This window comes from Microtus oregoni, unplaced genomic scaffold (genome assembly GCF_018167655.1).
Source record: "Microtus oregoni isolate MIOR12 unplaced genomic scaffold, Mior012 000054F_ref0000373, whole genome shotgun sequence".
NCBI classification, from domain to species: domain Eukaryota; kingdom Metazoa; phylum Chordata; class Mammalia; order Rodentia; family Cricetidae; genus Microtus; species Microtus oregoni.
The window spans coordinates 3,157,211-3,171,857 of NW_024543830.1; the positions used below are offsets into that span (position 1 = coordinate 3,157,211).

General features: G+C 43.0%; 1 protein-coding gene across 1 annotated transcript in view; it reads right to left on the reverse strand.

Moving 5' to 3' along the window:
- The window catches only part of LOC121437932 (vacuolar protein sorting-associated protein 45), a 64,022-nt gene that overhangs the window by 34,424 nt on the left and 14,951 nt on the right, over positions 1 to 14,647 (reverse strand). The window contains exons 8-13 of the mRNA XM_041638070.1: positions 13,201 to 13,335; positions 12,728 to 12,841; positions 11,866 to 12,033; positions 3,365 to 3,523; positions 2,390 to 2,497; positions 509 to 630 (exon numbers count right to left, since the gene is read on the reverse strand). Coding sequence (XP_041494004.1) covers positions 509 to 630; positions 2,390 to 2,497; positions 3,365 to 3,523; positions 11,866 to 12,033; positions 12,728 to 12,841; positions 13,201 to 13,335 — 806 coding nt within the window. The remainder of the gene's footprint in view (positions 1 to 508; positions 631 to 2,389; positions 2,498 to 3,364; positions 3,524 to 11,865; positions 12,034 to 12,727; positions 12,842 to 13,200; positions 13,336 to 14,647) is intronic.

A 14,647-nucleotide genomic window follows, 5' to 3' on the forward strand; every position in this document is an offset into this window, starting at 1 on the left:
TCTCTCTTCTCACTTGAAGCCACACTTTTCTCGCACATTTAAAATTTGAAATAGAGTCTACATTATCTAAGCAGGGTGGTCTTGAGCTCACTGTGAAACCTCAGCAGGCCTTGAATTTGCCTTAGCCTCCATAGAGGCCTGCAATGTCAGACCAAGCTTGAACTTTGATAAGTCAAACTGACCTAAGCTTGGGACACCTTTTTAAAAGACACATAGTTTATAGATTTATGGTCTGTGGGTCAAAGTCCGTGCACAGGTTAGATCTGAGTTCTCTGCTCAGGCTTTACCCAGCTGAAACCAGCTGTCATCTTAAGCTTGAGTCCTCTCCCAGGTTCACCGGCAGTGGGCAGAATTCAGGAGTTTTTTAAATACAGGACTGAAGCACCCACTCATCCCTCCCTACATGGCAGTTCACCTCTTCAAGGCCAAGAGCTGGATGTCTTGGGCACGGCTAGTTTCTCTGGCTTTCTATGATCCCAGTTTTTATTTCTAGTCTTTGTCACCTTACCTGTCTCTGAGTGTGCTGGGGCCTAAATAAGGGTAGAGGTTTTCCTTAAGCTTTCCTTTGATGAGATGGTCCAGGGTCTCATGCAGGAAAGGCTGATGCTGTGTATACACATTTTCCACTCCCTAAAATATGGAAATGGTTCTTATGTTATTTTGGGGAAGCTAGCAATATAACATTTAATGATACATCAGAAAAGGGGATATATATTCAATAGAAACTTTAAGGGACAGAATCAAATATGAATTGGACAGGAATCAAACAGAATCAAATAGGATGTTTGTGTGTGTATGTGCAGGTGGGTAAAGATGCATGCATGTGTGCATGGATGCCAGAGGTCAACACTGTTGTCTTCCTCAATGGTTCTCCAGCATATTTTTTGAGATGGGGTCTCTTATTGAACCTGGAGCTCACAGATTTGGCTAGACTGGCTGACCAGAATGCTCCAGGGACTCCTCTCCCTCTTCTCTGCACATACTTCGGCACTAGGGGGTACAAATGCACACTACTATATTTCCTTTTTCTGTGTTTGCTGGGGATTTAAACTCAGGTTTGAGCAGCAGACACTTAACAAAATGAACCATCTCCCTAGTCCAAAATTTAAGAATATTTAAAAATTATTTTAATTAGAAAAAAATTTTCCAGTCTTACAAAAGTACTAATTTGTTGTTGTTGTTGTTTTTCAAGACAGGGTTTCTCTATATAACAGCACTGGTTACCCTGGAACTCACTCTGTAGACCAGTTTAAAGGTGTGCACCACCACTGCCTGGCCAAAAAGTACTACATTTAAAGCTAGTTATTTTCAATAAGGTTTCAGTTACTGTTAAGTTATTAAAAAATCTGGACTCTTTTATCTGTCTGGATCTCATTCTTTTGTGAAAATGTTAAATAATAGGCAAAGCAAACATAAAGAAAGGGCTGTGTGCAGGAGCCAATCAAGCCACGGGAGGTAGAAAAGCAGGAAACACAAGAGGAACTGCAAGTAACAACGAATTCTGAGCACTGTAGAGAGCAGGTTAGGGGAGAGGCAGCTCAGGTGATAAGATACCTGCTTTCGATCCTTCTACCAAGTAAAAGCACTGCACCTAGTGGAGCCCACGACTGCACTGTCAACCTGACAGACTCTAAATAACCTGGTAGATGGGCCTCTGGGCATGCCTGTGGGAAGCTGCCTTGACTGTGTTTATTTATGTGGGAAGACCATCTTAGTTGTGGGCAGGAATCAGCTAGTAAGTGGAGAAAGTGAGTCGGCAATGTGCAGTCTTTCGACTGTGGGCGTGAGTGACTGACTCCCTGGAGCTGCTGCAGTTTTGACTTACGGCAATGATGGCCTGCATCCAGGACCTGTGAACTAAACAAACCCTTTCTCCTTTAAGTCACTTTGTCAAAACATTTTCCTGCAGCTCCAGGGAAAGAAACTTAGACACGCCCACTTGTTACCCCAGCACTGGGGGCTGGGGGGGCTCCCTGGAGCTCAATGGCCAGCCAGCCTAGTGGAGCCTGAAAGCCCCAGGCCCCAGTGTCAAAAAACAAGGTGGCTGGCTTCTAAGGAATGTTACCAAAGACTGACTTTCCTCTACACACACACACACACACGAGAGAGAGAGAGAGAGAGAGAGAGAGAAATTAACAAATTTTAAATTACAAACGCAGTACAAAGAGCCGTGACTAACTGTTTACACAGTTATTTCCCACTCAGCTCCCTGACCCAGTGCAGACCCAGTGCAGCCCAGAAGGCAATGTTTCAAGAGTTCTCTTAGATTTCGCTGAGTGGACACAGCACTACAATCAGGAATCTACTGTCAAGATCTCATCAGCTCATACTCAGACTCGGGATCTTTAATTGTTTCAGACTTAGGAAAGCACAGGAAAGGAAGCTCTACCTTCAGTCCTTTGAGAAACTGTTTGGTAATAGCCACAGCGTCTTTGGGGCTGAAGAGGTCACTTCCTCTAACCCGTTTGCCGCCGTATTCAACAACTGCTGACACGAGCTACACAAGAAAAAAGGAAACAATCTTTATTGCTTAGGTATCAGGAAGCTCATTGTATTAAAAATAACTTAATAACTTTAATAATTAAAAATGAATTCAATAACAATGAAGACATGAGAGGACAGAACCATATGCCTTGTAAATAAACAGGATGATTTACCTGTAACAGACTTGGGCTTCATAAAATTTGGTGACAGGTACTGTGCTATGTTGTGTCTGTCCTCCCAGCCAAGCAGTTGCTATTAGGGAGCTCAGTTGCGCCTCTTGCAAAAGGGCTCTTTCAGTGGGGCATGTTGACTGTGTGCCCTCGCCTGAGTAAGCGGCTGCTACTTACCACCTGCTGTATACACTGTAGCCCCTCCCAGAGGGAGGCAGAGTTGCCTTAATAGAATATGGCATCTGGGAGGGGCTACAGTGCACAGGGGGTGGGGGGAAAGGTGGGGAGGGCAGATGGGGGGACAGGGACGGGAGAACTAGAGAAGAAGATACCATCTGTACAGCTATGGGGAGCCCTCATCCTTGCTAGGTAGGTTTTCCAGGTATGGCCTTTTGGGGAGGAGTACCCATACCCCTGTACATTATCCCTCACCTATTCTCTGTAAGGAAGCCCAATAAACCAATTGGTTTCCTGGAGTAAACTTTGGTAGAACTGTCTTGGCTTGTTGTTGGACCCTTAGGAAGAGGAGTAGAGATCACTTAAACCAAATCTCTCCCTGGGAAGGAATTTTAGCCACACAGCACATGCCAGTAATTCTAGCAACTGTGAGGCTGATAGGAGGGTCGTAAGTGTAAGGTTTCCCCTGGGACACACAGTGAGGCCCTCGCTCAGTTAAAATAAAACACAAACAGGCACACACATCAGGTCACCTTTCGATACTTCTCAGAAACGCCCTTGCTCCTGAGGTCCACTAGGAGTCCTGGAAGGCTGTTGCTGCTGTGGCGCTCATAATGCAGAGCGTAAAGCATCACCAGGCGAGCCGCGTCGAATTCTGTGACTTTAGGGTTCTGCAGCAGTCTCTTCACATTCTGAAGACAGACAGACAAGGTTAACCCTTTCACTTGAGTGAACTCTTGTGTAATGCCCTGGATCTGAAGCTTCCTGGGCGGTAGAGACACATCTCAGCTGACATGCGTGCAGGCCATCCTGTTTTAACTATAGAACAGCAACCGCTTCTTATTCAACGGAAGAGCTAAATAGGAATAATTCCTACTGTAATAGCTTTAGGAAAAATGAATTCAGCAACTGTTGCTCTTGCCTTTCATGACAGCCTGACTCATCTCCTTGGTGAGGCAAAGAGCAGAGACTTCGTCCACTGCAGCTGACAGAGTGCACAGGAGAAATGACCAGTCCGGTCAAAGACGGCTTTCTTCCTGTGCTGCTCGTCACTCTATACAAATAGTCACAAGTTGGGAGATTTACACAGGGCTGGGCTTAATCTTTAACAACATGCCTCAAAATAGTTAAGAGAAACGTGTGTCACAGCATGTAACCACTAAGTGGAGAGCGTACAATCTAAGAGGCAGGAGCTGAAAGCAAAGGGACAGAATAGTCATGTTTGGACTTTTTCATCCTCACATTAAGGGCCTTCCTACATGACACATATTTATATTTATTATACAGTAAAAGCACATAATTTAATTTAAGCCAAAACTACATTTTAGGCCCCCAGAAGGTACCATGCCAGGCACTGCTGGGGAACACTGATGTGTTTGGACCAATTTCTGTCCTCATTGAGTTCATAAACTCACTGAGGGATGAAACACACACACAAGCCACTCTGCCGCAAAGAATGTTGCTTCAAAGTGTGTTAGCTTAGTGACACTGAAAAATGTGGACACGAATCAGTTAATGCAGAAGATATATTGGCCCATATGTCAACTTTTCATTGTGGACAGGCTTCCTTATTATAAAAGAGGACAAAGTGCCAATATGTCAGTAAAGAAGAGACAGAAATCCTAGACAAGGGCTCTCTGACTTTAGGAGCTGCCACACTTCCCACCAGGTTAAGGATCCGGGGAAAGCGCAAAGGCAAACAAGGATGCAAAGATATTTCATTGCAATCAAATAAAAACAAAACAAAATAAACTCCCAAATGACTGAGGAAGGCAGCCTGAGGTGGTATCTTCACTTTTGATAAAATTAATCTCTACAAAAAGTGAACAGTTTTAGGACTTTAGAGCCTAAAGAAAACATTAACCTCAAGAATAAGGCCGCAGAGATGGGCTGGGTTTTTGCTCCATGTGCAAAGGCAGATGAGCTACTGTGGCGCTATTACTTTATTTAGTATTTTGGCTTTTTGTGACAGGGTCTCACTCTGTCATCCAGGTTGACCTGGCACTTGCTATATGGACTTGTGGGGTTTCTCATGTGTATGCCTTCAAGTGCTGGGATTCCAGGTGAGCTACCACATCTGGCTAGGGCTGTTATTATTAGTGCTCCAATTACAAAGTTAGATAGTTTTCTATTATTTTTAAAGTTAGACTTTAAATGATCAGCTTATAGTCCTTCCCCCATAACTTTTATCCATATCTAGTACATGGTTTTATAGAATGTGAGCTTCTTGGGAGAAATGTGTAGTGCTATAAAAGCATTTCACCACCATCAGCAAAACCCAACAGTTGGAAAATCACTGTAAGTGGGTAGGGGGGAGGGACAGAAGATGAGGAAGTGCTCTGGCTGCTGAGGAGTCAGGGAAGCCTTCATAAAAGAGGCAGCAATGGGGCTGCAGTGGCTGGGCTCAGAACCACAGTTAGTAGAGACATAAAAATCAGAGGAGGACGGGACAGAATAGCAAGACCCCAAGAGGCACTGATTCTGGGGTCATAATAGTCGCCATAGCTTAGCATGCTTTTAAGACCTTATTCCATTCTGAAGCAAGCTTGAGCCCTGAGAATATGCTCTCTTCACTACCTCTCAGCAGCCATGTCCAATATGCAAGAATTCTTCTAGACCCAGGCACAGAGACCAGAAGTACACAGGGGATGCGCTCAACTAGAGAGTTCTGAGAGGGACCCCTGCTGCTTCTCCAGGATAATGTCTATCATAATCTTTAGGGGATCTAAAAAGGAGAAAACATCACTTAAACACTACACTCATAAGAATTTCCTTATTCTCTTCTTTTGTGGTAACTTTCCCACAGAATACAGCCCACTGGGGATATCTGTTAAAACATCCCAGTATTTCCTATCATAGTGTAAAGACATTTTAGGGCAAAATTGATCAGATATGTACATATATGTAAGCCCTCCCCCGCTTCTCAACCAGCCTGGCCAATTTAAAGCAGTGTGAACTCTCAGTGGGTTGCTGCTCTGGCTCCTCTTCAGTGTCTGAGCTCCCTCCCTTGACGCCATCCTCCTTTCCTGGCCAATCTACCCAGTTTCTGGCGGTGCCATCATTGTCCTTTAAGCAGATCTGAAGTGCCCATGTAACTAAACATGGACACTGCAGTGATGGCTTTGTGATCGCCTGTCCACGCCCTTTCTACTCACCTCTCCTGTGTCCTGAATCTTGTCACTATCTTCCTTAAGACTTCACACTGGCAGTAGACTTCCTGGCTGGACTCTGCTGTCCCTTTAAGAACTTGGCTCACACCCTCCTTACGAAAAGAAATGTATAGGTACAAGCTAAGTTCTTGCTTCTCTTTCAGCTATGCAGTCCTTGGAAAAGTGGGGTATTTTTGTTTGCTTGATCCCATGTTATCCTTGGACCTCTTTTTGAATTACTGCCCTTGAGACTACCTGGCATGTCCACTTGACTAACAGGGCGAAAGTAACGTGAAGATTTCAGGATTCTAACCAAAGAAGAGGAGAAGACAGGGTCTGTACATGGTGTATTTATTTGTTGGAAACAACTGATTTTTATGATGGATGTTTGATTATTCTTTTTTAAGATTCTCTAAGTCTTGCCACTATAAACAGAAAAAAGGGCACTACCATATAACAATGGCTGGATGATGAACAAACCAGCAAATTACTGTCTACTTAAGAAGTCAGGATTAGAGCCGGGCGGTGGTGGCGCGCGCCTTTAATCCCAGCACTCGGGAGGCAGAGGCAGGAGGATCTCTGTGAGTTCGAGACCAGCCTGGTCTACAGAGCTAGTTCCAGGACAGGCTCCAAAGCCACAGAGAAACCCTGTCTCGAAAAACCAAAAAAAAAAAAAAAAAAAAAAAAGAAGTCAGGATTAGGGAGGCAGAGGCAGGAAGATCTGCAAATTTAAGGTCAGCCTGGTCTACCTAATGAGACTCTGAAAAAACAAAAGTTAGGATTGTAGCAGTGAGATGGCTCAGTGAATAAAGATGCGTGTCTCCAGGTCTGAGGATCTGAGTCTGATCCCTTAGATTACCCTTCCACAAGGTGGAAGACAACCAACTCCCACAAATTGTTCTCTAATCGTGCCCCCCCCAAGTAATTAAATAAGGATGAGCTGGTAAAAAATAAAATGAAAGAAAACAAAAACTGTTTATGCTCTGGTCTTCCATAATCCAGAGACCAGTAAAGCAAAGCAAACACACTGTCCTTGGTGGTCAAGTTTCAAAAAGGAGCTAACAGGCCCTTCAAAACCTCAAGTGAAACAGCTCTTTCCTGACGTCTAGAGAATCTTCTGTTGTTGAAGGCTGACTATCACCCTACTTCTCTGTTTTCTCTTATCAGAAGCAGCATTGCAGCACATTTTTTATGACATAAAAACATCTAAATTATTGTGCAGATTACAGATGAACTCAGTGGCTATGGGAATCTCCCTCTTATCCAGTTCTAGTTCAGTCTTTAGGATCCCCTCCCCCACTGTGCGAATAACAACTAAGCAGCAGGTGAGGACAGCGAGGTGGGACAGCAGATGGTTCAGCAAGCTGCGGGAATCCAGCGATTCTCCCTAGCAGTCGCTGGGGGTCAGAGAGAGTCCTGGGAAATGGTGGGATGGACTCCCTTCTGTGGACATGCATGTACTCCAGTGGTCGCACACCACATGTCATTTCTAATGAAGTTCTTCTAGATCAAACTCCTGTTAGTTTTTATGTAAGTGGTTAGAAGTGGCAGAAATTTATAGATTAATTTTTCCATGGGATGTATGAGCATTTTTTTATTTCCATCATACACTTTCTATTCAATAAAGCAAACCCCATTTCTATTCAAAAGCCTCAATTCATTACTTCACGATGTTACTATCTAAGGTCAAGTCATCTGGGGTTGGGCCCCTGACATCTACTCACAATCAAACAAAAGTTCCCTTTATGGACTATTTAAATCACTCTGCAAAGAAATCCTCTGCGGTCGGGAGAGCCCAACTGCTGCTGCCTGTCAACTGCTACTGCTGCCTGTCAGCTGCTGCTGCTGCCTGTCAACTGCTGCTGCTGCCTGTCAACTGCTACTGCTGCCTGTCAGCTGCTGCTGCTGCCTGTCAACTGCTACTGCTGCCTGTCAGCTGCTGCTGCCTGTCAACTGCTGCTGCTGCCTGTCAACTGCTGCTGCTGCCTGTCAACTGCTGCTGCTGCCTGTCAACTGCTGCTGCTGCCTGTCAGCTGCTGCTGCTGCCTGTCAGCTGCTGCTGCTGCCTGTCAACTGCTGCTGCCTGTCAACTGCTGCTGCCTGTCAACTGCTGCTGCCTGTCAACTGCTGCTGCTGCCTGTCAACTGCTGCTGCCTGTCAACTGCTGCTGCTGCCTGTCAACTGCTGCTGCTGCCTGTCAGCTGCTGCTGCTGCCTGTCAACTGCTGCTGCTGCCTGTCAACTGCTGCTGCCTATATAACTCTTATTTTATTTTATTTTTTTTTTTTGTGCTGAGACAGGGTTTTTCTGTATAACTGTCCTGGCTGTCCTGGAACTTGCTCTGTAGACCAGACTGGCCTTGAACTCACGGAGATCTGCCTGCCCCTGCCTCCCAAGTGCTGGATTAAAGGCCTGGCCCTGTACAACTCTAACACCCCACAAAAAACCTTAAGAATATAAATTCCGGGGCTGGAGAGATGGCTCAGTGGTTAAGAGCACTGACTGCTCTTTCAGAGGTCCTGAGTTCAATTCCCAGCAACCACATGGTGGCTTACAGCCGTCTATAACGAGACCTGGCACCCCCTTCTGGCTTGTGGGCACACATGGAAGGAATGCTGTATACATAATAAATAAATAAATATTTTTAAAAAAAAGAATATAAATTCCAAACAGTGATAAGATCATAAATAGAATCATTCCTGTTTGTTTATTTTTGAGACAAGGCTCAGGCTGGCCTCAAACTCATAGCAATCCTTCTACTTCATACTCCTGAGTGCTGGGAATATACCATGAGCGATAGGCTAGAATTCATATTTTTTAAAGTATATATTATCTTTTCCTTTTAAAAAGTACAAAACGAAAGCATCATGCAAAGGATTGTAATAACTCTTTCTAGATGATTTCCCTATGGTTGAGAAATGTAGATAAAAACACTAGACATCGACTAGTGATTAATTTTGGGTCTATCTTTATGAAGACTACTAAAGAAACATGAGGAAATTTAAATTTAGTTAGGGATAAAGTTTTGTTTGTTTGTTTTTTTTTTTATTTAGAAAGGGGCAGAAAACTAAGTTAATTGAAATCCCCAGGAATACTTTTAATAGGGTAACAAAACAGCTATAGGGGGCTGGAGAGATGGCTCAGAGGTTAAGAGCATTGCCTGCTCTTCCAAAGGTCCTGAGTTCGATTCCCAGCAACCACATGGTGGCTCACAACCATCTGTAATGAGGTCCGGTGCCCTCTTCTGGCCTGCAAGCATACACACAGAAAGAATATTGTATAAATAATAAAAAAATAAATATATTTAAAAAGAAACAAACAAGACAGCTATAAACTATATTGGTGAGGCTATTTAAAGTAAGTTGGCTCAGTCAAATATTTTATTTTACACCTCTGTAAAAGATACCATACAGTGACTTGGAGTGAGCACCCATATGTACCACTACCATTCAGTTCTATTGTGTGTAAAACTGCTTGGGTTAAGGATACCAATGTCCTCATTGCGACATAGAAACCTGAAGTTGCTATTCCTAGCATAGGGGGGAAAAGTCATTTTCCCAAATATATTTGGTCAATATCCTATCACCAAAAGCTTGGTCAGTATGGCCCCAAAGCCTGTGCTACATCCAATACACCTGGCTGGTTTTATTTAATTCAGTACAGGAGGAGAAGGTAAGTTTTAGAATATGGGGCCCTATTACTGAGGAAATGTGATTGTTGGAAGTGGCTCAGAAATTACGACCTCTCAAAAGGCTTATTCCTAAATTATCTTTTCCAATGGCATCAAATACAGATGAGTCATTTTGTCCCATCATAATGATTTCAGCATTTCTTGGGAACCTGGAGTTACTGCTTTATTTGAATCTATCACTGACTGCTTCCTCTCTCCTCTGTGACTCCCGCTGGGCTTGCCCCTTATAACTTATTACTGCCGCTTTTCACCTCTCATGCATCCTGAGTAGACTCAGTTTTCTACAGCCCTGCTTTTGTCCTGCTGACTTTCATTTAAGGCCCACATCAGCTCTCTGCCTATCTCAGCAAGCAGACTCTTATACACTTCTAAAGTTGGTTCCTGCTTACTAAGTCAATTTTCCTCCTATTTCTCTTCTGCACCTAATAGGCCAAACTGTTTATTACTTCCTGCATGCCAATGTAACTTTGCTTTGTTGTTATTCCTGACTGAAATCCTCCTCCCAATTCTAGTCATTCCTCACAGCCCATCTCAACATTTCTTCTCTAAGAAAAGTTTCCTAATAACCTGTCTATTTATGGTCAGAATCACAGTTTTGATTTAAGCAATATCCTGAAACATTATGTAATTTTTTCTTATGTTTCAGTTTTGTCTACTCAACCAGACTACATATTTCTTAAGGTTAGTGTCTGATTGTATAATTTTTCTTTTAAAATCCTCTGGTGACTTCCATCATTTTAAAATTGAAGCTCTGCTGGGCAGTGGTGGCGCATGCCTTTAATTCCAGCACTTGGGAAGCAGAGACAGGCGGATCTCTGTGAGTTCGAGGCCAGCCTGGTCTACAGAGTGAGTTCAGGACAGTTTCCAAAACTATAGAAAAATCCTGTCTCGAACAAACAAACAAACAAAAAACAAAAACAAAACACACACACAAATTGAAGCACAACCTCCTTTCAATACCACAAACTGATCCTTCTCTTCTATCATTGTGTCTGTCTCTCTCTTGCGTGCGTGTATGCGCGTGTGCATGTGTGTGTTCAAAGGAATTGAACCTAGGCCCTTGAGCACGCCAGGCAAGCCCTCTACCATTGAGCTGTAGCCCTTGCCCTCAAACTATCTTTCTAGTTTATCTAAAGACCATTCTTCAGCTTGTGCTCTACAAGCTGCACAGTACGGTGCCCATGTTTTTACAGCTCCACGCCTGTTTCTTCCCACTCAGAGTGCTGCTCCTTCTTCCTCTGCGTGGTGTGACCTCTCTGTCTAGGACTAGTTTTCACATCTTCCTCAGCAAGAACCTGAAAGATCACCACTGAGGAAAACAGGTGTTCCTCCTCTGTATCTACATGTGCTGTGGTGAAGGCCTTGGTTACATACTTACTACATGAGATTACAGTTCTTTATCACTTTTATGTGTATGTATGTACTGGTTAGTGGAGTATGTACACGTGTTCGGTGTGTGAGCACACAGATGCACCTGCTTGTAGAAGCCTGAGGCTGAGGCTGGGTACCTTTCCTTGATTGTTTTCCACAGGTCTTTCACTGGACCCAAGGCCACCAACTGGTTAGACTGGCTGGTCATCAACCCCCCCCCCCCCCATCTGCCTATCTCTCTGTCTCCTAGAGCAGGGATTAGAGGCATACACCACCACACTGGTGATCGGAACTCAGACCCTCATGCTTGAGCATTAAGCGCTTTACTTTCTGAGCCATCCCTGTAGCTCACAATTCTTTAAAGTTGCTTTCTTTCTTCTTATAGTGTGAGGCACTAAGGAAAAGGATGGTGTCTTATTTACCTTCATTCTTCTACATCCTCACTCATCATAACGTTTATATGTAGCATGTTATCATGTTTGTGAAATGAAAAGCAATCTTTAGTAACTAATTCCTTTTCAGTGGTACTGTGAATTGAACAAAAGGCTACATCTTCACCTTTTTTTAAAATTTGTTTTGAGGCAGGGTCTTACTAAGTTGCATGTTCAGGCCTCAAACTTGTGATCCTCCTGCCTTAGCTCCCAAGGGCTGGGATTATAGCTGGTGGCTACCAGACTTGGCTTATACCACCTTAAATGTGTTCATAACTCTGTGGTAAGCCAAGTTCCATGTTGGCGGTTGGCAAAGAAGGGTTACTCGCCTTTGCAGTCTCTCTGCCCGGCACACCGCTCACACGCAGTAGGTGCTCACCCAGTTAGACTGACCTGGAGAGCACTAGAGTGGTCATTCTGACAGGCCAGTTCTTGTTCAACCTCGGAAACCTCCAGCAGGTTCCGCTCGCTGACCAACCGGGACAGTTCTCCGACCACTGTCACGTGCTTTGAGACAGTCCCAGACATCTTCTTGAACTGTGGATAATTCTCAACAAAGGCCTGTCATGGGAGAAACATCAATGGGAGATGCTATTATATTCCAAACAAGAACAGGCATTTGTAAAGAAAAGATTGTAAAAAGCTGGGGTTCCTTTCCTGCCCAGGGTAAGGTACCCATGATTCTCAAGCACATGGCATTTATTATTCTTAAGAAGAGAAAAGCAGGTACATCTCCTTAGGGTCTTTATAGAGGCCAGACATAATGAAGAATGGAAGGAAATACATGATTATGATAGATGTGTCATCATGCTATTATTAAAGAGAAACTTGTAGAAAATGTCTCAGACTAAACAAAATGACTTGCTGGATGTGATGAGCAGTGCCCGTAATTCCAGCACTTGGAGGTGAGACGTTGAGTACTGCCACGAGCTCCAGGCAGGTCCACATGGCGACAGTGTGGTCTAAGGAGTAAGTGCACCTCACCAACAGAATAGAACAACACTAACAAGGAGCTGGGCTGATAGCCCACATCTGGAATCCCAACACGTGGGAGGTGAAGGCAGGACCTCCCAAGCTTGAGGCTAGCCTGAGCTACGTAGCAATGACTAGACAGTCTCAAATACCACAATCCACCCTACAAAACTTACAAGCAAACAAGAATCAAAGTAGAAATTAGACCTGGAATATTCCAAAAATGTTGCCGACATAATTAGTTCTGAAGACTCACAGGTGAACATCTGTGTGAGTGACTTACCTTCATATCTGCTATGGATTCTAGCTTTTGCTGTTCTTTTGGTTTCTTCTTCTGGAAGTCTTCCATGAGATTCTTTATATTGCTACCAATCTCTGCGAAATTCAGGTACATGTTCTGTGAAAAAGGAAGTCAGAAAAAAGTTCAAAACTAGCGGATTTTCAGATGTCATAAAAGAAGTGAAAAGAATTCTGAACACAGACTAGAAGGACAAATTCCATTTTAGTTACCAAGTCTGGCTATTAGCCAGGACACTAGTGATGAATACTATCATTGTTCTCACAAAGAGCTACCAGAAAGGAGGGAAGTCAGTAACTATGTAAGCACTCAAAAAAATACTGCCAAGGCCAGCACCCAAGTCTTGCCATCCTGAGATTCAGTCTAACTGCGAGAAGTCTGTCACCCTTTCCCACAAACCCTCATGCGCCAGTACTGACACTTTATGTAAAAACAACTGAGAGATTAAAGCCACCTACATTCGCATAGAACTCGTCATTTTCAGCAGACAGGACCACCTCTCTTAAGTCTTTGCTGATTCCTGGCACTCTGGAAAGATCAATCCGGTTGTTGTTTATGCCCAGGAGTTCATGGACCATGGCCTGGTATGTCCACTAAAGAAGTATGTCAAAAAGAATTGGCAAATGACAAAACATGACAATACCAAGTGTTTAGGAAAACAAAGAGTGATAATATTTTTAATAATTTGTTTCACACCAAGTTTCTCTATTTAGTTCATATTTTTATTAATACCTTGTTCTCTAGTAAGTATTAAGATTATCATTTTAATTGCTTAAACACTCTAAAAAAGTCAAAATGCTTCTACTTTTATACTTTAGACAAAACCCAACAAGATTAATATTCTTGATAGAAAGAAAACAATTATAGCTATCATTAGCTTTTTGATTATGAATTAAGAGTATATTTTTGGCTTCACAGATAGGGCTATATTGGTACTGCAGTTAAAAGCTGTACCACTTCCTGCACGCTTCTGTGGTTTTCTGCTGTCTGAGAAGTGTGTTCTTGCAGATCTGAGTGGTTCTATATTTATCCCAGGAACACTAATATTACCAGAAAAAAAAAACCTTGCGAGTTAATCAAAACATTGGCATAATCAGACACTTGTCTCAGCATCCATTTTATCTTATGTTTTAACTAAGTATGAATTGTGAAGAAGGATTGAGTTCTAGCCTTTAATAACGTAAATCAGTTTGGTTAAAAACCAGAAAGGTAAAATGCCACAAAGCTGCCTTCTCACCATTTATGGAGAGTGGATTTTTAATAGTTAAGTATCTTTAAACAATTCACTATCTATAATCCCCAAATGCTAGAGATGTTTATGTGTACATTTATAACTAAGTTTATTAAGAAGTAATTTAAGGAGGTTGGAGAGATGGCTCAGTGGTTAAGAACACCAGCGGTTCTTCCAAGGACATAGGTTCAATTACTAGTACCCACATGGCAGCTCACAGTTGTCTGTAACTCCAGTGACAGGGATTCAACAACCTTTTCTGGCCTCCATGGGCACCGGGCACACTTGTATTGCACAGACATACACTCACACAAAGCACCCATACATATTTTTTTAAAAACAGAAAACACTTAAGATGTATTAAAGTCCTTTAAAATTTGTTTATTTGTATGTGTATGTGTATGGATGCCTTTGGAAGCCAAAAATGGGTATCAGATCCTACGGGCCTAGAATTGCAGGCAGTTGTGAGTGGCCCAAATGGGTATTGGGAAATGAACTTGGATTCTCTGGAAGAGCAACCTATGCTCTTTTTTTTTAATTATTAATTTTATTGAGCTCTGCATTTTTCTCTGCTCCCCTCTCTAGCAACCTGTGCTTATAAGGCCGAGCTATCTCTCTACCCCAAAAGAAGGTGTTTTATGGCCTAAAAGATTTGTCAAAGAGTAAGACGGCTC